The sequence below is a fragment of the Rhinolophus ferrumequinum genome, chromosome 11 (genome assembly GCF_004115265.2).
Source record: "Rhinolophus ferrumequinum isolate MPI-CBG mRhiFer1 chromosome 11, mRhiFer1_v1.p, whole genome shotgun sequence".
In the NCBI taxonomy this organism is placed as follows: domain Eukaryota; kingdom Metazoa; phylum Chordata; class Mammalia; order Chiroptera; family Rhinolophidae; genus Rhinolophus; species Rhinolophus ferrumequinum.
In genome coordinates this window covers 26,222,030-26,248,065 of record NC_046294.1, presented here as the reverse complement: position 1 = coordinate 26,248,065, position 26,036 = coordinate 26,222,030, and the positions used below count along the sequence as shown (strand labels likewise).

The 26,036-nt window shown below is 38.9% G+C and overlaps 1 protein-coding gene across 2 annotated transcripts in view; it reads right to left on the bottom strand.

The window, feature by feature from the left end:
* Positions 1–26,036, bottom strand: part of DCDC1 (doublecortin domain containing 1) — a 382,228-nt gene that overhangs the window by 34,583 nt on the left and 321,609 nt on the right. For both annotated transcript variants that reach the window (XM_033119858.1, XM_033119859.1), the window contains 10 exons: positions 25,791–25,890; positions 24,173–24,308; positions 22,412–22,571; positions 18,332–18,490; positions 17,018–17,218; positions 11,806–11,899; positions 9,408–9,578; positions 5,581–5,766; positions 3,973–4,176; positions 2,311–2,512 (listed from right to left, as the gene is read on the bottom strand). In XM_033119858.1, coding sequence (XP_032975749.1) covers positions 2,311–2,512; positions 3,973–4,176; positions 5,581–5,766; positions 9,408–9,578; positions 11,806–11,899; positions 17,018–17,218; positions 18,332–18,490; positions 22,412–22,571; positions 24,173–24,308; positions 25,791–25,890 — 1,613 coding nt within the window. The remainder of the gene's footprint in view (positions 1–2,310; positions 2,513–3,972; positions 4,177–5,580; positions 5,767–9,407; positions 9,579–11,805; positions 11,900–17,017; positions 17,219–18,331; positions 18,491–22,411; positions 22,572–24,172; positions 24,309–25,790; positions 25,891–26,036) is intronic.

The window sequence follows — 26,036 nt, the reverse complement described above, 5'->3', positions numbered from 1 at the left end:
AGTAAGCACGATGCTGAGATTCTGACAGATACCTAATTCTCCAATGCAAACTGATGGCGTAACGCCAAATCACTATTCAGTAAAGGGGGTAGCTGCTAATGGACCTGCCTGGTTCCAGGATAACCTTTAGAATATAAAGGAGAAGAAATGGTCGTTTTTGTAGTCCTGAATGAATAACCAGGTTTTAAATAACAATTTGAAGGAAGAATGTTTGAGATTGTAACCTGGAAATCCAGAATGTGGAAATCAAATATTCTGTATGCCAAATAAAGGCAAAATTGTATATTAATACTTTAGTGATCAGCTAAGCATGTTTACATAATTGTTTTTAAAAACTCATTAGAAAACAAAACAACATCACTGTGAAATAATAGAAAATATATAGTATATTGGTTTCTCCCCTTGGTTCCTGGCACAGAGTTCCTAAAATTCTTCTAATTTCCTAATTGATAAGAGCACTAGAAGCATCTTTTGTTCTAATATTGCTCATTGACCCTGGTTCCTGACACAGAGCTCCTGAGTCCTTTGGAATTTCCTCAGTGATAGCAGTATCTTGTTCTGAGATGACGCTTGGTGGGCTCCTGGATGGGCTGGTCACCAGGAAGACCAAGCCATGATTAAAATCCTGAAATTTTCAACCCTACCCCTCAATCTCCAGAGAGAAGAAAGGGGCTGGAAATGGAGTTAACAATCGATCGTGCCTATGTGATGACGTCTGCAAAAGAATCCCAAAAGTACAGGGTTTGGAGAGCTTCTGGGCCAGTGAACACATTGAGGTTCTGGGAGAATGGAGGGCTTGGAGAGAGCATGGAAGCTCCGTTCCCCTTCCCACATACCTTGCCCTGTGCATCTCTTCCATATGAACATTCAGCTCTATTTTTTACCATATTCTTTTATCATAAGATGGTAACCAGTAAGTAAACTGCTTTCCTGAGTTCTGTGAGATTCTCTAGGAAAGTAATCAAACCCACGGAGGGAGTTGTGGGAACTTGCAGTTTATAGCCAATTGGTCAGAAGAAGCACAGGTAACAATGTGCACTTGTGATTGGCATCTGAAATGAGAGGGGGGTGGGGGCAGTCTTGTAGACTGAGCCCTGAAGCTTTGGGATCTGATGCTATCTCCAGGTAGTGTCGGAATTTAGTCAAATTGTAGGTCACTCAGCTGTTGTCACAGAATTGCTTGATGGGGGGGAAAACCCACACATATGGTGTCAGAAGTGTTGTGAGTGTGACAGTAATGTGAGGATACAGGAGAGACACGTAGGCAGAAGAGAGGGCTTTTCCTCCTCAGCCCTACACACAATAATGATAGCTAATGTTTATTGAAAGTTTGGTAAACATCAACCAAGCACTCTTCTAAGTGATATAATATATATAACATATGTATTTATATTTATATACCTATATTCAAATGTTTGTATACTCTTATGAATATATAGTCATATTTATGCAGATTAAATGAGTGTATATTCATGTGAAGAGTCATCTGGACTTCCTAAGAGTCCCATGAAATAAATGACTATTAATGTCTTAATTTCACAAATGAAGAAATTGAGGTAAAGAGAGGTTAAGCAACTTGCCCAAGATCATTCAGCTAGCAAGTGACAGCTAGGATTTGAACCCTGGTATTCTGGCTCCACTCAACTCCTTAACCTCTCAACCATGCCTGCCAATACAACAGTGAAAACCTGAGATGATTCTTCTGAATCACTGCTAGCAAGACTGTCATTTACCAAACTGTTGTTGGTAAATAATAAATGGTGAAACTGTTGTTGCTGACCTCAAATTGTACATAGTCTAATGAAACACACGAAGATGTAAGCAGATAATCACAATATAATGTGATAGGAGCTGCAATAGAGGTGCATTTGCTGGAGCTTCTGGGAGTTTATAGGAGCAATGGAGATGGGTGGGGCAAGCAAGGAGAGCTGGAGGGCAGGAGGTATAGAGAGGACACCTTCTCTTCTAATAGTCGGAAGAGATTTGCTTTGATCCAGCCCCTCCTTTTTAAGTGGTCTCCAGTTGGTTTGGGTTCTGAATTTAAGAACAAAAGCTGCCCAAGTTGTATAAAGTAGCTAAGCTGTTATAGATTATGGCAATTTATTTAATCTTTTGGTGCCGAAATCAATTTTGCATTACTTTTATTTTATCTATTTATTCTGCAAAGTAAAAACAACATGAGAATCTCATGTGAGAGTAGCTTCCTGTGATTTTGTAATTCCAGAAGGAGTTACTGGATGAAAGAATCACATTTAACTATTTTATGACCAAACAAGTGGAATCAGCTAAGTCCTGTAGAATGTAACCAACCTTCTGTACTTTTAATAGTCGCGTCTTTTGTTCCAACAGGGATTGCCTCTTTCTTTTGTTCCTCAGAGTTTCTCTGGATAAAAGATTCATCTAGAGCCCATAAAACCAAGTCATGCAAGGAAACAATTGTGGTTCCGTCTTTGGTATATACTTTGGAGGCTCTTCTGGGAAGACCAAGTCGTTCTGTGCATTTGGTGAGAAGCTAGATAACGCAGAGTATAAGGAACTGAGAGGAAATAGTGATGGAACTGGGGATAATCATGAAGAGCTTGTTATTTTAGAAATCCTCTAATTTGAGAAACTAAAAAGATGAATAACTACCAATTTGATCTTTGATTAGAGACAACTTTGATACTAGATTGTCCTACGTAATTTCACAACATGAGTCCAATCCAGCTGTGAAAAGTCTTAGCTCCAAACATTTAAAACAGCAGCTGATGTATGTTAATACACTTTATCATCAGAGTATTTCCCAAAAAATATTCAACCTAGACACCCACTTTCAATTTTGTTGCTTTATAAGGTATAAAATTGTTATAATACAGTCATATCTCATTTTATTGTACTTCGCTTTATTGCGCTTCACAGATGTTGCTTTTGTTTTGTTTTGTTTTGTTTTGTTACAAATTTAAGGCAAGGCCTCCACGAGCAAAAAGATTACAACTCACTTTAGTGAGATACTCGCTTTATTGTGGTGGTCTGGAACCAAATCCACAGTATCTCCGAGGTATGCCTGTTCTTCATATTGATAAACTGCTTTAAAATAAATGAGTAGTTGACTTTCAAACCAAGGAATGGCCATATTATTACTTCCATTTTGCATACGGGAAAATAAGCTGAAATGTTAACAATTTTGCCCAAGACCATAAAAACCAGATGTGAATCCCAGGGTGAATCTTGATCTTGCTAACTTTTGCACTTTGCTTAGTCCATTGAATAACAGATTCTTAACAACAACAAATGTATTTGTATTCATCCAAAGAAGTGAGGGAATAAGTATGTGTGTATTTCCAACAAAGTCTCAGAATAACTTTGTGTCATATTTAATATTATTTGTAAATTATGTTGTTAAAAGTATTGGCCAGAATGTATAGACAAGATGATCCCTAAATGATAGAAGGACAAAGCTGAGTTCAGGCCTTTGGGGCTCCCTTCCATTCCTGTGAATACTGGGAACAAACTCTAAACCACACTTCCCCTAATGGCAAAAACCCAGCTTCCACAGTTTGAAAACCAAATAAAACACCCTATCAACAAATAAGTGACCATATTTTCCCATGGTAAATGAGTTAGCATCTCCTAGAATATTCGGACAACATACAACTTGAAGCTGGAATTGGAAGGAAGGCAAAAAACACATTCTGTCTGTCACAAAAATGAAGAAAATCTGGTAGCTTTGTTTCCCCTCTGCTTTTATATATCTTTGCTCTGGAGCCAATCTAAAAATCTTATTCTGGTTTGTCATTCCTTAGACCATATCCATAGAAATACAGTCAAAAAGAATATCTTTATGAAAACAGAGGTCTTGATCTTATCAGCTTAAATTGGTGAAACTGGCCAGGGACATTTATCACTCACTCCCACTGCTTTTTTCTTGTCAGAAGAATCACCATTATCATTACCTCTGAGAATGCAAGAACCATTTAAGTGATAGCCACTTACCATGGGGAATGTTTCAGCCACAATTAACTTCCCATTTTGATATCCATCTCCATTTTTGTATGCAATTATTTTCACTGCCTTCTGGTGCGTAGCTGCCATACTACTATGAGATACAACTTGCATGCATGTCTTCAGCCGTAAAGATAATAGGCGTTCTTCATAATAACTTAGAGTTTTCTGAGCCTCATAAGACGATAAATCAGCCTGATTTAACATAAAAATAAAAATCATAGGTCTACTCAAGCTTTTTTTTCAATTTTGGTATTTTGGTCTACTTCAGCCTCTTCATGTAATAAATACATGCATGTATGTGTGTGGCATCTAAATTTTGAAATGCTCACTTCACCTGTTATAGGAAGGACATTGGGTCAGAACTCAGCTCTCTTCCCAGCCTGTCATGGAGCCTCGAGGTGACTCTGGGCGTCTGGCAGTGTTTCTGGCCTTCTCCTGTGACAGGAGATGGTGAAGAATGCCAGGACCAAGGAGAGCCAACGGCTAAGACAAAGGGACACTAGCACTACAGATCATCTCTTACTCTTTAACTTCAGGAGGAAGCCATCCTATGGCGAGAGAAACTGATGAGTGAGGAAGGGAATGAGGGTAGCCTTAACCATAGGGCAACGAGGATGGTGAACACCCACTCTTCACCTTCCTCTTTCCCGTCCTCCTCGTGATGCTGCCCTGAGGGAAAAGCTCTGAGATGCTGGGACATTGGGAATTCTTTCCAGTCGTCTCACCGCCTCTTTTACGCCGCCCCCCTATGACTAAAGCAAAGCCAAATGCCTCAGACTTCCCCAGAGGACTGACGCCCTTTTTCCTTCAGAGTTATTATTTCAGTTGATGTTCACTGTAATTGTTACTATCCCACCCCACCCCGTCCCCTGCAATGTGTATCGGGCTTGGGGGAGAGAGGGGAGGATTGGGGAGTGGGGTGGGCAAGCCCTGACGAGCATGCCAGGCATACTGCAGCATCCTGGAAGGTTGCCCTTCTCTGAGGAATTGCTCCCTAGCATACAGGTGTTTAAGTTCTCCTTAGCTCATCTCATGTCTAAACTTGATGGAAAGGATATTTTAAACGGTACCATTTTAAACTGAGATCACAAGAAAGCAGCAGAGACTTTTTCTTTCCATAAGCTATAAATAATATTAGACATGGATGTGTGAATTCAAGCACCCAAACTGAAGAGTCATTGACAACATCATGTCAAATTCTCCCTGAAGTGTTCCATACTAGAAAAAGGGAGCTTACACCGTGGATATAAGCAAAAAAAAAAAAAAAAAAAAAAAAAAGCTGCTCTACAAAGTAAAGATTTGCAGTTACTTCGTCATCTAAAAGCAGCACAGTGAGCAGTGGAAGGTGTCTGTGGATGATTAAAGCCGCAGAAGTGCCCAATTGACTTCAAAGAGTATATTGAACTATTAATAGACAATGTATTTTAAATTACAATGGGGAAAAGGAAATCAATGCAGGTGGAATGGTAAAGGCGCATCAGAGGAAGATGAATTGGATGAGCGGAGATGAACTTGAGTGCAAGGCAAATAATGAATGCATCAGAGCTTCCCAAGTGATGCCACATAGGTATTAGCAGAGTTCAGATCCTTACACACCTTGGCCACAGTGATGACCTTGAAAGGCCCTCGTGAGAAGGGCTTCTTCGTCTTGGACCCAGAGGCACAGAGGAATGGCAGCCCTGGGAGCAACTGTTTCAGTCCCTTCTCTACTCTCATGGATTGTCCACACGCCAAGCAGAGCATTGTTCTTTTCTTTCCAGTGGGTGAGAGGTAATAGTATCCCTAAATAGAAAGACAAAGATGTGTTCTTATAGGCACATCTAAATTATGATAGCATTTTTATAGAACACTCTACAGTACAAATAAAATGCTTATATAATCCCCGAATGCTAAATTTGAAATCTCAACGTGAATGTTCTATTTTGCTCCCTAATAATTACATTTAAAAAAACCAAACACACATATTTACAAACTCTGTTGACTGAAAAATGCTAGAAACAATGACAATTCAACATCAATGTGTACAACTCTTGTCCAGAATCAGGGTGCTTTGGAGCAATGGCTAGTTCCACACTCAGGGCAAGAAATACATAAAATAAGTAAGGGATGTCATGTGGTGCCCAGAAAGAAAAAAGTCATCCGAGAAATCATGTTAAAAAGACGCAGGAGCCAACATCAAGGGCTCCCACTGGCCCAAAGTGGGATAATTTGAGAGCAAAAAAAAAGAATGCTAACAGAGACATACTCTGAATATGTTTGAATATGTAAAATCCCATGAATTCATAGTGATGCTAAAAATATAAGTAAAATCAACAACAACAACAACAAAAACCCAACAAATAATAAAACCACAATTCATTGGAGTCCATGGGAAGTAAACTAGCACCAAATTATAACTCTGAAACTTGGTCATTAAAAGGTGTGACAGATTATTTGCAAAGATGGCTACAATAAAACTATCCCATCCTTGTTTCCATGCCCTTTTGAAATAGGACGTTGCTGCAGGTCCAGTGAAGAAATAGAGTTTCTTTCTCCTTTTCTGTTTTCCTTGAATCTGGGCAAGGCCATGTGACTTGCTTGGGCCAGTGTAGCATTAGCAAATGTGATGCAAGCACATGCGTACGAAGTGCTTGCACATCAAAGCTTGTATCTTTTGGCTGCAATTGGAACCCTGAGACCACAATCTGAACACACTTGGGCTAGCCTACTGGAGAAGCCTTAGGAGAACCAAAGCCCTAAGCTAACAGCCTGGCAAGCACCAGACATATGAAGGAGGCCATCTTTGACCATCCAATCCCCATGGACCCACCAAAGTACTGAAGGACCACCAGATGACCACACCCACATTAGTGATCTGGGCAAGACCAGCAGAACCACCCAGCTGGGCCCAGCCCGAAACTACTGACCCTCAGAGCAAAAAATGCTTATTGGTTTAAGCCATGTTTTTAGGTAGTTTGCTATTCAACAATAGACAAGTGAGGCAGAACAAATTAAGCATTTATCCTACCATCCCTTACAAACCATATTTTTGGGTAGTCAAGTACCTAACTAAAGAGGTGAATTTCCTTACATTAAAAGTTCATCTAATACATTTAGACAAAATTAATTCTTTTGAAATTCCTAATAAAGTAATTGATTTAGGCAAAGAGCACCAAAGAAGGATCCTAGAGGAAACATCACTGGGAAATTTTTTTAAATGTGAAATTAGGTTGCTATCATGTGAACCCAGCGGTAACTGTTATCACGAAAATGGAAAATCCAGACATTGGATGCCTGCATAAGTAATACATATGAAATATGCAGTAAAACTTATAAAGATTCTTGTCAAAAAAGGTTGAACATAAATCTAATTATAACTGTAGTGCTAAATTTCTTTTACAGGAATAATAGGAGATAGAAAAACAAGTTAAAGGATGCCACAGAGAGCAAACAGGTAAATCCAAATAGAAGCATTCTACAGGATGAAGGACCCACATTCTGCAACCAAATGTCACAGAGAGAACTTATTGGAATCCTGACTCAACCACCAATTGAAAGGAGAATTTTTAAAGAGAACCTGGGACATACGATTAAGAACAAGGTATTCGAAGAATTATCGTTAATTTTGTTAGGTGTGACACTGGCATAATGATTACATAAGAAAATGTTCAAATTTTTTAGAAGTGCATGCTTAAGTTTGAGGTTAAATTGATACCACATCTGGGGGTTTGCTAACATTGGAAAACGTTGAAAATAGTGGAATTTTGATAATAGGTATATGATAATTCATTGCATTAGTCTGTCTACTTTTGAATGTGTATGAAAATTTCCATAATAATATTTTAAAGTACTTTCATATAGACTCTCTAATTTGCTGTGTTCCTCACAAGGCTAAAAGTTAAGTACAGTCAGAGCTAATATCTTCATTCTCGATTCACATATGACAAAACAAAGGATCAGAGAGGGAAGTTTTTATCTAAGGAGACCCGAGTAGTACACAGCAGAGCTGAAATATAAAACTGTGACTTCTGATTCCAAGCTCTTGGCTTTTTTGCTTTTGTCATATAGCATAAGCTACTCCCTTTAAGTACATAGAGCTACCTCAATTCAAAACCAATATTTAGATGATACTTTCGAAAATGTAATTCTTAAATTCCACTATGGATTTCCCCATATGCACATCGAATTTCCATTTCTCTACAAATTTCTGGGATGCAGAAAATTAAATGTCCACTCTCAGATGGAAGTAAATGAAGATTACATACAGAATCATTTATATAGAAAAGTGTGGGCTTCATGATGAATTGGTGCCAATGCATTTATTAGCTGGGATATTTCTGTGAAGTGAGACTTCTTCTCACCAACTATTTTGTTATCCTGACATACTGTTCATAAAGGAAGGAAAAAAATAAATGCTTGATTCTTTGTTTCCCACTTTTCAAAGTAATGAATTGGTTCTACAGCTATAGCATCATTTAATTGTGACCAATTAGTCGTTGTTGCTATTGTTTAATATCAGTATGAACATAAGGATTTAAACATATATCTAATGTATGTCAATACACTGCACTCATTAGTCATACCAAGGCTTAAATTGCTTTGTATTTGGACAGTGGGGTCCTTTTGAAGTTGACTTGATTCCATTTAAGGTAACCTCACTAGTCTGACAGCACATTTGCTAACAGGTCTGAGTTCACTGACAAAGGAGGAAAAGGCACAGGGGATGATAGCACAGTCAAAACCAGAGAGATGCAAAATGGTGTGGTACATTTGGACATCTCTTATTCAGGAGAGCTAGAGAACAATGAGTCAAGAAACAGCAGTGGTTTAGAGACATTTGAGGAGCAGCGTAAAGAGGGTCTTGGAGGGTATTGTGGTGTGCATGATGAGATTTTACTTTTCTGTACGCCAATGGTCATCAACAACAGCGAGGTGGCTTGACCCACCGACCCAGAATACCTCAGGTATTTGTAAAGTTTGGTGCATGTCATCCTTAAAAATGAAAGGACCAAACTTGAGAAATGATTTTCTTTACAAATGCCAGTGCATGTATGCTTAGGCCAAAACTTGGTATAATGTAATATAGTTAAAAGTCACACTCATTTTCATTTTAGTATGCTTTCTGGAGTGGAGTGACGTCTAGTGTGGCAGGGACACTTGTGGGAGTGTAGTATGTGTGATCGGCCTCCTTCACACGTGTTCTATAAACTCATGATGAACAAAAGATGGTGATAGGGAGGCAGCAAAATATTTTAAGCAGAGGGTAATATCAATATTCTTTCATTCTTTCCTAACTAGAATCCCAGTATCTATGTGATTTCATTCACAAATCAGTGCTTAATTCACGTGAACACAGGTTTTCTAGAGAAATCATGTCTTCCTTTGTTAAATTACCCCATTTCCCCGTCTTTTTCTTTTATCCTCCGTAGGAAGGAACCACTTACTGGCTGATCAACCTTTTCTTCTTTAACCACGGAGGATGTACAAATACCAGCATAATTTGCTGCTGTGATTTCCTTATCCAGTGCAGTGCTGTGGAAGGCCATAAAAGCTTTCCCATTTTCAATGTAATTCCACTTTTGATTAGAAGTCCCATTGTTATATGGTTTATATGTCTGAAAAAGAGACAAAATATGGAGTCAAATGAGAGAGTTTATGATTTGGTCCTAGCAGTCACAGTTTTCATTGCATAAATTCAGAAACTACAGATAATTACTCATAATTCTACTATGTAGTGTAACTACTATTGATATTTGATAATTATATACATAATATTTTTATATTTATAAATATGCATTCTTTGGTATACAAAAGTAGAATTATAAAACATACACTTTGGTAACAGCATTGGTTTTCTTCTTTTTTTATTTAACAATATTTCATAACTCTTTTTTGCACATTTTTAAAGGATATATGTTATTTGATCTTAGGGATATTTTATTTTACCAATCCACAATAGTTAAATATGTAGATTCTCAAGTTTTCCTTACTATAAGCAAAAAAGCAGTGAACAATTATAAAGATAAATCTTTGTGTAAATCCGTAACTTCTTTAGAAAAAATACCTCAAGACAAATAAAGTTTCAGCATAGCAAAAATGCTTTCTAGAAAGGTTATTGTAGTTCCCACTTGCACCAATATTATAAGAAATGACCTGTTTTCTTCACATTCTTACCAAAACATCATCAATTTAATAAATGAAAAATAGTACATTGCTAATATTTTAATTTACATTTCACTGATAACCAAGGAGTTGTTTTGTTTTTTTCTTTTTAATAACAGTAGAGTCAGTTTTATTTGTACTCGAAACAGCATATTTATTCTAATTATAAGCCCTGGTTCGAGCATAAGTAAAGAACCAAGTAGTTTCAACTTACGAGCCTCTAAACCGGTAGATTAGTTCCAACCAGCATATCATGACACCTCAAGGAACTTCATAATGAATAACACTTACTGTACCAAGGAGAGATTGATAGTAAAGAGGAAAAGAAATGAGTCCTAAAAACTGATTAATAGGTCAGACAATAGAACATCCCTCAGAGGTATGAAAACAAAGACCATGTTTCAAGGAACGGAGAGGGGGGCCTAGTTACATTAACCTAACACACCTCATTTTTATTAATTTACATGAACTTTAATATTTTCTCACAAACTGATTGCTTCAAGAAATAAAAATGAGACACCAGGAAAGAGAAAACCCTTGAAAGTTAATACAAATTACCTTGGGATCAAACTCATTCCTTATAAAATGGGAACCTGGAGGGAAAACATCCGCATCTATAATTTTATGAAACTGATCCCAGCACTAAATTTGCATCTGCATGAGATTTTATCTCACTGCCAAAGAGGCACCTGACAGGGAAGAATGTGATGTTATCCATTTAAGAATAAATTTTAGTCCCCATTTGTGTCTCCTAAAATACATTTTTCGTCCATATTTATCATCAGGATAGAAGACTTAATTAAGCTTTGGTATTTGTCCAGATTGCTATGTCCCGATTTCGGATTCAGGACCTGCAAAACAAGTTGCCTACTTGCCATTAAAAGCATAGAATAAAAGAAATGTTATTTAGCGACAACATATTCTGTTTAACAAAAAGATGGCAAATACTGCAAAGGATACAGAAAGTAAACACCGAGTTGGGACACTCCTAAACTCTCTGTCCTCCTAACAAGGAGAAACACATAAGCACATATTCGTCTAGAAGTGTCTTTGCTTTTAAGTAAGTGAGGGTGACAGACAAACATGAAAAAAAAAAAAAAAGAACTCCCTAGGTCTTTGTCCAAAACCCAAATAAAGTCAGACTTCTCTGGAGTCTCCCCAAATTGTTCAGCTTCTGTAAATCTTTACAAATGTATGTTAAGTGTATTTCAAATGAGTCCCTTAGAATTAACATGGGCAAGCTCACATCCTCCAGGAAGACCCCTCTGATCAGGTTCTTTCCCTCCAGTTGCCAGGCAAGAGGGGCCTTGCATGTGTTTCTGATCACTGACCTTACAACATGTGCATCGAACAGCCACTTCCCTGCACCCACCATTGAGACCACCAGCTACATGAATGCCAGGGGACACAGTTCATGCTTGCTGTAGGATTTGATTTAAGGAACTAGCATTGCTCCTGACATGCAGTAAGCCCACAATCACCATCTGTTGGATTCAACTAAATTAAGAGCTACATGAACATGCTCAACTTGAAATCTAAGCAGACTATTGTAAATATTTTAGCAACAGCATTCAAGATAGCATTCTGTGGAATCCATTTTCATTCTCCACAACAAGGAGCTTTACTTAAATTTAACTAAATCAAGGGCCACGATTACTCTTCAGCCTATTTATATCTTACCTGAACAATAACTGGATAACCACGGGCTTCATTTCTAGCCTTGGTCATAGACACTGCCAGCACCAGGTCTGGGTTGCTCACCAGGTGAAAGGTCCTTGGGGAAAACAGGATGAGGCACATCACAGGCAGCATGAGTAGCTTAGCGGCCCCTCTGTACCACGTATCTATCTGTGTGTGGCCTCTCAACTTCACACCTGTACTGCGATAACGGATGTGAAGGGATGCGAATCCTTTCAGCATTTCTGCCATTTCTACAGTAAGCACAATGTTAAGCTTTCTCTATAGAGAGTGCTGGAAGAACACTGCAGGAGGCTCTCTGCTCTTTCTGGCTGCGGCATGGGGTCAGGGTGGATGATGGGATATCAGGGATGCTCTGCCCCAACCAGGTACCCAGCATGCATTGTCCCTCGGCACCCTCATTGCCCCGACTTGGCCTGTTGATCATCCGCAGCCCTTCCGACGTGGACACCACATGCTCCAGGCCTTCTGCTGCAACAGCACCCCCATTCCCTTATGCCCATGTGCCAGCAACCAGCTGCACCCCCATATATGTTCCAGAGGGCTGCTTCCTACTTGTGCAGCACCCACAAACCAGGTCTGGCCAGGCAAACCAGCAAACTTCTCTGCCATCCAGCGGGCTCCAACCACACCTTTTCCAGGGAGTTCTGAACTCCAGCCCTGGGGGACGGGGCAGTGGGGGGGTGGATTCCAAGTTGGTCCTTCCTTGCATACCCTCCCTCACCCCTGGAGTACCATATAGAACTTAATTCGTTCCTTAAAAGATCTGATAATTACTCTTTTATCAACATTGAATAATTCTTTATGTTAAACTTCCCCTGTTTAAATCACTGTATGGTTTCTGTCACCAAATTGTACCCAGACTGATATACTCTCCTCACCCATTGAATTTATGAGAGGCAGTGTGGCGGTGATTAAGAACAGGGATTCTGGAGCCAGAATGCCTAAGTTTGAGTCCTGGTCTACCTTTCGGTAGCTCTGCTTTGCTTAACAACTCTGTGCCTCAGTACCCTCATCTGTAGCATGGGATAATGGTGCATACAGGACTATTCATTAAATTAATGCATATAAAATGCATTGAATGTTGTCTAGCCTGTAGCACATAGTATTACCTACTATTAACATTATTAATCATTGTGATTTTTTAATAGCTTCCTGCAAACTTTTTTCTAAAGGGGTTTTCCCAAAAAGTCCAAGATATATGGTGAATCTTTTAAAGTGATTTTTATAATGGAGCTAACATAAAGCCTCCTTGACTGAAAAACAAAATCAAAATTATTAAGCTAAAACCCTCACATTCTTTTCCTTGCATCACTTAACAGCAAAAATAAACCAAACATTCAAGGCTCTTGTTTGTATAGAAAAAGCCAGTTCTTTACATCAGTCAGCCGAGTTACATTACAGACCAACAGTGGCATTCCTGCTGTGGAAAATACAACTCTTCCTGAATAGAAAACCTAATGTTGTGGGATTGGAAGCAAAGGAGGAGGTGGGAGGAGATCTGTTATAACAGTAATACATTTTTCCTTTCAAGACTTAAAAAATTCCAGATTATCTCATTTAAATCTCTGAACAGAATGTATCCTCATTGTAAAGAATTCACAAAGTATTAGGGAATACAGTCAAATTATAACCGAATTTTCAACATTACTCTGAGTGCTACAAGATGATCTCTATTAATCTTACAGTGTATTTCTTCCTTCTATTTTTAGCTAACGAAGTATCATTGTAAATCCAAAATGGGTATTGAATTTTATCAGATTCCTTTTAAGCATTTCTGAAGACTGTGCAATGCACGATACTCTATACTGTTCATCTCTGCAGCCTCAGCATGTTGCATAGTTTTCTTATTGGCACTCAATATTTTTCACATGAATGAATAAGTGTATATTTCTGCAATGACCTACGGAGATGCCAAGATTAGTTACCTAGCTATCTCTACGTTTTTGCTGACTGGAGTGGATGTAGCAACGTTTCCCATGCTTCAGTGCCATGCTCAGACACGACAGTGTTGGGTTTTCTTTTCCTTTTTAAACAGTGCAGTCAATTGGCACTCGCCCATAGCAGGAGCGCCTGCATTCTGCAGGAAGCCTGAGCTTATAGACTTCACATAAAACACCCCCATGTGCCAAACAGCAAAGTGAGAAATGACTCCATGTCCCACCAATACCCAGCACGATATCACTGCCTCCTCTGTTAACATGTGCTATGTGCACAGACAAGCCACTTAATCTCCTTGAGCCTCAGTTTACTTAGCTTTGGAATCGCGTGACTAGGACTAGAAGATTTTTAAGATCTCTTTCAGCTCCACATTTTTCCATGATGCTATATTTCCCCCTCTATAATTGTGAGGGGATTTTTCGTCCCTGAGGATTTTTTCATATATTTTCATATTTCCCTTTAGAGACCAAATGATTAATTCAGATTGTGCCAGAATTGAAAATCGGGGGAAGATGCCAAATTATCTCAAAGGTTGATCGGGGCCATTCTTCTGTAGCGCTAGGAATCAACTGCATGAGTCTTTGGCAATTTCCTACTACCTTTCAGTGCCCCCTCAGTGATTTCTTATATTTCCAGCATAGAAAACATGTTATCCCAGCAAGACCTGGACAAAAGGACTAATGGTAGAAAATTCTCGGTACAGTGATAGCCACTTAATACCTCCCATGATGTCGGCAGTGAGCTACTATGCCTACAAATTCGGAATGGGCAGTTGCTTTTCTCAATGCAAACTGACTGCATGGGCAAAATATGCAGGATCAAAAGACTGGTTCACATAAATGGAATTTTCTACAGGTTTCTGCAACATAGTGCAACCAATGTGCCTGGTCTCATCAGCTTATCACAAAAAACAGGTTTGATATCTGATTACATGAAAGAAAACAATGCAAAATGCCAAGGGAAAATGTGGAAGAAAGCTCAGAATTACTGTCACTATGCAGACACACTTCTGTAACAGGATATATATTCCTCTGAATTGTGCTTGTACCTAATCATCAAGACTTCTGCAAGTGTTTGTGAGAGTCCCTAGATGGTGACACACGTGCTCATGAGCAAATCCTGTCCTACTACCCTTCCCCCTCACCGCTCCACCTCTTCTCTCCAGACTCTAAAGTTTCTGACCAGGGATCAATCAATACCATCATCTCCCACCAGGTGTTCTTCTCTTCGATGGCTTGACATGGGGAGACCTCAAGACAACCAAGATGAAGAGTGTTTTGGAAAGTGGAAGGAGACTGCTCTCCTCTTTTGTATTACACGTGGTTAGATTTTCCAAAGCAGTGCTGGTCGTGATCTGACATTTCCGAGTTTTAACAAACTTCTCTTTCTATTTTTACCTAAAGAGACTTCCCCTCTTCCTGCTTTCTCCACAGCACTCAGTATGAAAAAACAAAACCAGTAACAGACATTCAGCATGACTTTAGAACTTGACTCTCTCTTCCAATGACCAAGTGTTTCTGAGTCAAAGTCAGCATGCTTGGCTTTCTCCTGCCTGAGGGTCACTTCTCTCATTCCCCATGCTTGCTCACGAACATTCATCAGCCATGCTTAAATTCCAACTTAAGCTCAAGCAGGATCTCTACTATAATACAGAAAGTCAAGGCAGTAAGATGTATTGCTAAGTTCCAGAAATGTAGAGATGTGGTAGCACTAGCTCTGTAGGGGCAGGGGTTTTTAAATGTTTTGTTCTTTGCTAAAGCACCAGCACTCAAAACACTGCCCGTAATAACACTTTGCAGCTGAATGAATGAATTCTGGTCCCATAAAGCAAGCCATTCGCAGGGACAAAAGCCTGCTTCCTAGTTCTCCATTGCAAAGACAGCTTAGCTAGGATGAATGGGGCCAAGGAGCACACTCACCACGTCTGTCTACACATTGGCTTTTCAGCCTTCTCTAAAACAAGCTCAGCAAGTATTCCTTCCTGCAGCTTTGTCACCTTAGACAGTGAGCAGAGTAAGGCTAGCTAGCTCCTTCCCAGCCCACGCTGAGCCCTCTGCTGCCACCTGACGAAACTTATGCAATTTCTCTCAAAAGCAGTGACTCCAAAGCCTTTTGTATCACAAACCTTTTGAAAATCCAATGACAAATCACAGCAGTTTCCAGGGGGTGGGGAGGACGGGGAAAGGGGGAGGGGGTGCAGGGTACGTATTGCACCAATACACAAATTTTGTCTAGTATTTCAAGAGACTGAAGAGGCCCCTGGAGACCCACTATATAACACTAATGGTACAAGCTGAAACAAACCAATCTAAAAACCAAGGAGTTGTTTTCTTTCTTATTAAGGAAATGTTCAATCATGCACAAACACAGAGAGAAATGTGTAAGAAACCAACATGGACCCAATAGCTATCCACATTCTGCCGTTCTTGCTTCATCCATTCCCCTTTCAACTTGAATAATTTTTGCTTTTACTAGAATTGTTTAAAGCAAATCTGATACCTCTTAATTGTATCTGTAAATACTACTATATATATACATATATATCAAAGTGATTGCACTTTTATCAAAGTGATTGCACTTATTTTTTTCACATAACCATTAAACCATGATGACACCGAACAAAATTAACAAGACTTCCTTCATACCATGTGGTATTGTCAAATTTCCTCTGATTGACTTGGAGATAATTTTCTGACAGTGGCTGGCTTGAATCTGGATCCAACCAAGGGACGGCCTTGGATTGGTTTGATATATTTGTAAAAGTGAGAATTCATTTTCACTGTGGAAGTGGAAGCCATATCAGTTGGTTATCTCATGGACTAGGGGAGGGAGGGAAGATATGCATGGGGGGAGGGCAGGAGATTGAGTTAATGAAAAAGTACAACAAAATTTTTTTAAATGGGGACTTTTTTGAATTGTTACTTGATCCCTTCAAATCATAAAAATAAAATTAGATGAGGGTCCAGTTTTCTCTTGACTTCAATGGCCAGTTAAAACTATGAACCCAGTAGGTCAGATTTCACATTTCATATCTGAATCAATAGTAGATAAGACGTATGTAGACTACTGACCATTTACATTTGACTTCACTCTCTTTCTCTTCCTTGAGTAGGATAAAATCTTACTGATTATGTCAAGTAGAAAATCTAAAAGTCCTCAGATATATCCCTGCCTGTTCTGTGGGGACCATGCTGGTTCTCTTAGGCTCCTATTTGCCTTTTGAAATATCAACCCCCAACTATAATGGGTTTACCTGCTGCTTTCCTTGTGCGTCCAGCGTTGATGGCTATCATTCGCTTTTTTCTCCACCAAAACTACCTCCGTGCCTGAACGCAAGTCTGGACCTGGCACCCCCAAGACTAGCTGAGGAGCTGCATGGCTTATAATTCGCCCATCTCTGTATTCAAATTGTTGGTGGCAAAGCTTCTGCAATTTACTCTGTTTTGGAGAATGGCTGAGATAAAGAAAATCCCATTAGTGGAGGAAAATGCCCCGTGAACTCGGTTTGCTGGAGATGCAGGTTCTATTGGCGAGCGATAATGGTGAGGCATTATCATCAGGACAGCAGCGATGCTGTTTGCCTTGTACTGCCAAGCTGATGTAAAAAGTAGAATTCTGAGTTTATTTTCTAACAGAAATATTTATCCAATATGAGAAATTCATCAGCAAAGAGAAAAGAAATTCGGTCGAAGAGATCATTTAGTTAAAGAGGAAACAAGTCGGAGAAGGAGGGAGGCTATAGAATCAAAACAGAGAGATATAGAGGTTTAAACCATGATTTAAACCATGATTGTTTTCATCCTCTATCTACACTATCCTTTGCAAACAGAATATCATTCTCCAAGTTTTTCAATCTTCCATAACAACTCATACAATATCATAAAAGAAAATAAGGACATGCAAATGAGTTAATTTAAAGGAATCTCTTACTTATAGATGTTAAGGCATTAAGCAGGCTTATTAAACATATTAAGCATCACAATGTATTGGCAATTAAATTAATTTATAAACATCTATTAAGCCCCTACTATGTGTATGGACGAATGTTAAATGTTGAAGTACCAAAACCGTTTAATTCATATAAACTTCTGTAATGTTTAGCTAATGTCTAAAGATTATGGAACATGCAAAGTACTATAGATTCCTGTCATCTCACTGGACATTGACCAGTAAAAAAATAAAATTAAAAAGGAAGAAATTGCATTTTACTAATTTTTTAAAGACATCAGGGCATCTTACATGTTTATTTATAAGTTCATTCACACATTTATTCAACAAATATTATAAGTTCTGTGCAAAGTTCTCAAGAGGCAAAGTTGGATGAGCTTACTGTTTTCACAGAAAAGATACACCAGTGAATAAGAAATTAAACACAGCTAAAATGAGAAGGAACTTCCCACCAACACTTGCAAATACATCAATCAAAAACACAAGAAAAACCGAAATGTGCATGTTGATGTAAACAGAAGCCAACAGCAATGCAAACCCTCAGGGATATTTCTGTCCTGAAACAAGCGAATCTGAGAACAGGTAGAAATCTCTAACGGGAATCCCTAGCAACTTTTACCTGTATTTCTTCTGTAGTTCCACATTTTTGAAGAGCTCTTCTTCCATTTTCTTTGGCAAACTGTCACCCTCATCAAAGGTATGAGAAGTTTCCTGCCAGGCATACTTGAAAAGTGTGTGACAAGCCTTTATTCGGAGATGGGCTCTTGCATGTGAATCTCTATCAAGGTTCAGAAACAAACACAAGTCTACGATTTCTGATTTATACTCAGAGAATTTTCTCTGAGGTGTACTCTGGTCATATCCTGAAGGATATTAGTGGATCTACAAACCATATTTCCAAAATGGTGCTTAACATTGCAAATCTACATCCTACTAAAACATAATTTACATCTTTTAATATAAGGACATAAATAAAACTCCTCAATCACATAATAAACAGCATTCATCTTTGTTATATTTACTCAGGAAAAAAAAAGGGGGGCCATGTATTCTATTTCAAAAATTTTAAGATTAAGACTACACAATAGTTTAAAAAGTTCGTAACAAATATGTAATAAGATCTCTCCCTACCCTGTAAGTGGGTCATAATTCTGTCTGGAACAGTACAACCTAGATTACTGGGTTTCATGAAGTTTATTCACTAGCCAATGTTTATTCACTTTAACATTGAGAGGAACTTAACTTTTCCTCTCAATAAAGAAGTCTAGGGAGACTCAATAGCATCAGCACCGACGTGCCAGCTTTTGACAGGGAATACTGTACTAAAACACTTACAGTAAATAACCATCGTTTGAATAAGTGTGCTGGCCTTCTGGCTTCTGATTAACATGAAGATGGGCACAGTAGCATAGCCACCACACAGATCTGTGTGTATCATGTTCCAGGCCACTGGAAGGGCACTTTTGCCTTCCGTGGGATCATGACACTCTATGAGAACTGCTCAGCGGAAGGCAGGATAAATATACAGGCAAGGCAGCAAATATATTTCAGTACCCCAAATATGCATATGTGTAAATAAAGTTCTCTGGGGGAAGCTGTGATTGTCAAGGTCTTGTGGTAATTTGATGTAACTGTAAGCAATATGAAATTACCAAAATCTTCAGGGACAATGTCTGTGTTAGCAGAGCGGACCATACATTTTTCCAATGTAACGGAAGCATTACATGTGGATATGAAGCTGGTGGATAACAACTGCCTCATTCAGAACTGCGGCACAAGCAGCTTCTCAAGTCAAAAAAAAAATTGTTTTTAAATCTCAAGTCAGTTAAAAAAAACACTACAGTGCCATCTTGTGTTAAAAATAAAAAACACAGCTTTCTCACCAACTCCATTTCTTTGAGGAAAGGAGTGGGTTGGAAAGGTAATATTTGGCAGGGTATAAACAGTAATCTTCCTCAAAGTCCAAATGTTTCATTTGCTAACTTGGAATTTATCTAGAGGCTCTTGGGCTTCCAGACTAATGAAGTACAGTCAAGTCAATTTTAGAACAGCTATTTTTAAATCCATCTTGCTTTATATATAATTCATCCATTTTGTTCATTCACTCATTCATTCATAAAACTAATCATTCTTTAGTTGGTCATTCATTTCTTTAACTAATATTTATTAAGCATCTATCTATGATAGGTGCACAGTTCTAAGTGTTGGGGTACAGTGATGGACAGAACAGGTAAGTTCTCAGGGGTTCATGGAGCTTACATTCTAGTGGGAAGAAGAGAGAGATAATAGACAAGTAAATGAACAAATAAATAAATAAGACAAGTGCCATAAGTGGAATAAAACAGAATACTGTGATAGAACTTGGCTGGCGTAGGGTGGGGTCTGCTTTAGCAATGGAGTCAGAGAAGGCTCTTGTGAGAGATAGCATTTGAGTTGAGAACCTGGACCATGGGAAGGAGTCAGCCATGTGAGGACCTGGAGGGAGAGAATTCTGGGCAGAGAAAAGAACACCTGGAAAGGCTCTGAAGCAGGACTACGTTTGGCTCATTTGAGGAACAGAGACATTGGTGTGACGAGTATGCAGAGAGTGAGGGGAAAGGTAGGAGAAGAGGCTTAAGAGGTAGGTGGGCAAGGCCTGCCCATAATGCGGTGAGGAGAAGGGAAGCTCCCCCCACCTGCACCCCAGAGCTCCATGCTTTGAAGCCTTTTCTCCCATAAAGCATCAAAGCAGAGGTTAGTGCTCCCAGAGTTTCTTCCCCGTTTGCTTCTTACGTTTTTTACCAGATACCTTTACATAGAACCCGTCTATCAAAAGGGTTCCTTCCAGATTTATTTTCTAGCCTCTTGCTGTATGGATGTCCCTTCTTAAACCATCCCACTTCTCAAATAGGTCAAAATTTTCAAGCAAACAGGTCTAAGAAAGTCCAGGGAAATGTTAGTGACTTTCCAATGTGAGATGATTTAGGATGGAGTCATCAGAAATGGTTCAAAGAACTCGTGGAGCTTTGCCTGGAAAAGGGATAACCCAGTGGACTGATGATGGTGAGCTTTGAGTATTTTAAGGACATTTAAGTAGAAGAGGAATAGAGCATAGTACAGAGGAACAAATGAAATCATTGGATGGAGATGTTCTAAATAACTATTTCAACATTAAAATGGGCTGCCTTGTGAAATAGTGATCTCCCTGTTACTAGGCATATTCAAGAAAATACTATCAAAAGGGCCTGCCTGGAATGTGCAGGAAATTCCTGCATTATGTTCTCAGTGGACTCAATCACTTTTACCTCCAGGACTCCCCACTTTGATGAAATCTATGAATCAGAATAATGTGAATCTTTGCTTTCAAAGATGCCCTTTCTTTTTTCTTATTTTCTGTTTATTTTTTTTCCAAGTACAGTCTAATAAAGCAAACACTAGATGATACATTGTTTAGAAGAAGAATGAAAGGGGATGCTGGGAAAGTTTGTGGTCAGTTCCCTAAACATAGAGAAAGTACCATACAGGACAAATCATTCTCTCTGAAAATGGCCTTGTGGTGCCTTTGTTAGTGGCAGGACATGGGACCAGATGAATCACTCATCAAAATGAAAAAGTTTGGTTCCTAAAATAAAAGTTGATATTCTTCAAGTATAGCAACAATCTTTTAAAACAGTTTATAATGGTGATATATAAATTAATTTTCAGTTATTGCAATGGTAATTGGTCAGCTATTTTGGGTTTTATAATTTGGAAAGTCATTCAATCATTCCTTCATTTATTCAATAAATAATGACTAACGTCAGTGACCCTGCTCTTCACAGATGTGCGACCAAGTTTTTGCCCTCAAAGAATTCCCAGGTTGGCGGTTGTTTGGGGAACCAGGGGTGGGGAGGAAACATTGTTACCTTTGATCATTGTCATGATTGAATTCAATGATGAAGAATTCTTCCAAAGATAAGGACGGAGCACGCCAAGGCGTGTTAGGTGGAGAGAAATGAGTATGTGACTCAGAGGCCTGCTATAGTGCATAAATGGACAGGCCACATTGTCCATTCTCCAGCTGCTGAGCTGGAGCATGGAGTTCATGTGGCAGAAATAAAAAAGGTAGAGTGGAGGTGGGTATGAGGGTACCAGTGAGGGTCAGTGACAGGCCTGGACCAGAGTCAGAAGGGCTCAGGATTCCAGACTAAATGTTTTTTCTGTCTGTCTGTAGAGGTAAGCATTAAAGAACTGTATAAAAAGGATTGTGTTTTAGAAAGATAATTACCCATAGATGGAACTTCAGGTGTATTGGAAGAAGAAGATTATGGATATAAAGACCAATCAGAAAGCTATATCAGAGATCCAGAATGATAACTGTATATTAACATGGATCCAACTTGAACCTACATTAGGGAAGAAACTTAATTGTTCCCGAAGTCCACATTTATGGAAACAAAATATGATGGATTCTTCAAATAAATGTTTGCAATTCTAAGATTCTAGTCTTTTAAAAAGAATCACATTTTAACCAAACTCCTGAAAGTATGTCACTGTGATGGTTGAATACTGCAGCTCCAGCTCTACCCTTTTGCTAGGAAACTAAACACTAGCTCTTCGCTTGACATCCATCTCAGAAACTTGGCGTGGGTTCCCTTAATGGGCTCTGTGCTGTTATTAAGCAAATGAACTCAGTTCAAATACCAAGCAGGTAGCTTTTCTGGGCACACTGATTACTTACAGAATTTTACTGGAAGCACTTTCCGTTGTTAAAGCATTTTTTTGCATTTGTTCTTCTTCTGGTTCTATTGTTTGTTTCTCTTCTCCAAAACTTGCTATAGGTTTACGCACGGTAAGCTTGGCTCCAGACACAATGTCACTTTGGATTTCTAAAACAAGAGCTGAGCGGAAACACACAAATCGCCATGACGTATTAGTTACGATTGCAGAGAACTAGGAATTTGCAAACACATGCTAAAATAAAAATACAGAAAATTTCCAGTTATTCGATGTAAGAGAACAAAGTCTAAGAGTAACTGATAATTGTTCTTTAAACTAATAAATTGGGTTTCACTTAATTTTTGTTGATTTTTTTCTTTTCAAGATGTTCTTAGTCAAAAATACTAAAAATATGTCTTTCCAAAAATAAGTAAGTTTTTGTAAATTCTAACTACTTAAATGGGCTGCATTATTTAGAGATATGTCTCCAGATCATTCTCTGGGATCCCAAACTCCTCAGTGAAGGTCCTCAATCCTCTGAAAGGCTCATGCAAAGTTTACTATACAGTGTTAAATATATACAACAGGGTAATGTTTGAAATTATATTAACGATTTTTCTCTGTTGCCTTTCTGTGTATAGGACTTTGTCCTGGTTCCTGCAGCAGCCTTAAGGGAAGGAGGAAGAACACGAGGAGATGAGAAATGTTACAAAAGGAAAGCAAAGGCGCAAAGATAGTTTTGACTTTCAAGCACAGCATATGGCCATAAGACAATGGCCATGTAAGTCAAGATGACACTGTCATAATTTAGCATTTTTCCAAATACCTTTAGCTCCCATTTAGCACTTCAAGGGTTTAAGCCTTTTCTCAGGGTTGATCTAGAGAAAACCCATCATTTCTGGGCTTGAGGGAATCTGAGGCAGAAGACAGAGGAAGGCAGAAAACCAGTATGGGGTATCTGATTCCCCTATATCCTTCACTTCAGGTATCGTAGCTATACCCACTAAACATTGTGGATACTGCCCATTTTCAGGACACTATGACAAGTCACCTTTCAAGCTGCCCTTGCCACACCACACCAATCTGAACTTGGATCCAGTTTCTGGGAGGTGCAGACATGAGCCAAGATTTGCTAAGTGCCATACTGGGGGGTCTTCCAGAAGTGGTTGCCAAGCAGAGGTCAAGGGGTCCTGTAGAAGAGACTTGCAGAGACGGCTACACAACCACGACCATGCTTCAGAGGGCCAGAGGAAGCAGAGGAGAGGCTGAGGCAGGCAGGAGGCACCACCAACCCAAAGCACTGTCTGAGCCAAAAGAATAAATGCCATCACCCAACCACGGACTTCAGCCAACAGTGCCCAGAAAGCAAAGGAGCTGACTCCAAGTCCTTTCCTTCCAGAAAGAAACTAAAGTGAGACTCTGGAAACTGGGAAATCCGCAAGCCCTCCCACTAACGGGATTATTTAAATTCATGACTGGGACAAAATTTAAACCTGACCAAAAATTTGTGTTTTCCTTGGTGAGAGTGCACGCAGCTCACAAAAAAAGCCCTATTTGTTGAAGATAAAATAAACAAATTATGCTTTCTCTGCACATCCAAAGTGTAGTGTGAATGAAACTATGTAACTCTATTAAATATAAAAATTAGTCAAAAGAGCTAAACAGCAAGACGCAGGAGTGAAATATGAGCTGTTTAAGCAAACTTGGATTTTCTTTAAAAAGATGTATCATCAAGTATTTCATTTTGGCTGTACATATTAAGGTAAATAATTCCAATACTTACCCTCCACCTTACGAGTACTGCAGAAGGTTTGAATTTTAGAAATATCTGCTGCTAAGTTCCTCAGGAAGGTTTGCTTCTTCTGCTGAGCAATAGACAGGTCCGGATTGATCCAATGTTCTCCGCAGGAAACATACACCTATCAAAGAAATGAGCCTCTGATCCCATATACAACGATTCACAGCAGCATTATTTGTAAAAGCCCACACTGGAAACAATCAGCATGGCCTGTAACAGATGAATAGCTAACTTCTTCTTCTTCATTTTGCTTATATGTATTACTTAAATGTCCTTAAATAAATACAAGTGAGAAAAAAACGGAGATATATTTCCATGTATTGCGAAAGACTCAGAGAAAAAAGAAACTCAGTGTTGTCTTTTTTGAGGCCATTCACTGATCATTACACATACTCATATACTCTATATGAAGACCCAGGAAAAACTTTCTCAAATTTTTCCTGTTTTTGAACAACACGTTTCTTTTTCTCTTATGGACGTACTTAATCACGCAACTGTTCACGTTTCTGTCTTCATGTTGGCTGCTCAGAACAGTGACAGGTTTACTTGTCACAAATATACAGGATCGTATAGCAATCACTCCTGGCTCCATCTTATCCTCCTTTCACTCATACTCCCTTTGCCCTGGTGGCCTCATCTACTTGTCTTTAAATTAAATTCATCTTCTGTAGCATATGTTTTAATGCAATCTACCTTAAATTTTCTGAAATAACAGTAAATGAGCACTGCAGCAAAAAAATTTATATATATATATACACAATTATATATAGTATATTGTATATTATATATTTTATTATATATATATATATATATATATATATATATATATATATATATATATATTTAAATCTTGCAAGTGATGGCATTAGAGTTCAGAACAAGGTCTGCCAGTCTCCAAGAACAACAGACTCCACTCTGTTACGCTGCCTCTGACAGGGGTCACTGGTACTTCTACTTAAGACTCTCTCAAAGAATCTTTACGTTCAGAGCCTGAACTGAGTTCTGATAACGTGGTGGGAGCTTGGTTCTCTGTTCAAAGAATTTCCAGTATCGGTCAAAGCAGGTATTCTTTTCATACCTCTAATTCCATACATAGGAGGAAAGCCTGGACTGCTAAAGTCCTTCTCAGCCTTCTCCAGCCACCCAAATAGAGTGCGTGAAAACCACGATACAACTTTTTTTTCTGAAAAGAGGATATTATCAGTAAGTAAGAAATCATTGAACAACTACATTTTGAAGGCCTCAAAAAGAGGAGAGCGTCTACCTCCCTCAGAGTAGGATGTCATTTGCAAGTGGTTAATAATTTGGTCTTCCCTCATTCCCTCCATCATTTATAAAATGGGAGCATCCATCTCCGATGGTTGTGATGATCATTAAATGAGCTAATTCATGTACAGCCCTGAAAATCATGCCTGGCACACAGGAAGCTCTCTACAGTTAGTTGGCTATTAATATCGCTTTCTAATGGTTGCTGAGTTAGGATAATTCTGAGGGAAAAAAAAAAAGCAAGAGAAAAGAGAGTAGCAGTTGGAAGCCTTATACTTTAAAACATTTTAGTAGTATTCATATATTAGTATTTCCAGTTTCACATTCATGTCGTTACCAGTTCGTCTCTTTGAAGATCTTTCAGGGTAAAGATTTCTTTCCCCTTTTCATTGAACAGTCTCCGAGCTGCAGAAGGTAAATTTAAAATTTCAGTACACCTGTAACAAGAGACACAAAAATTGACCTTGCATACAGAAAACTTCCAGCAGAGAAGAGACACAACAAAGGAAATCAGAGGCCTGGATCATTAATGACAACTCTCTCTGTAGGACTGTGTGGCCAGAGCTAGGCTCTGGAACCCGTC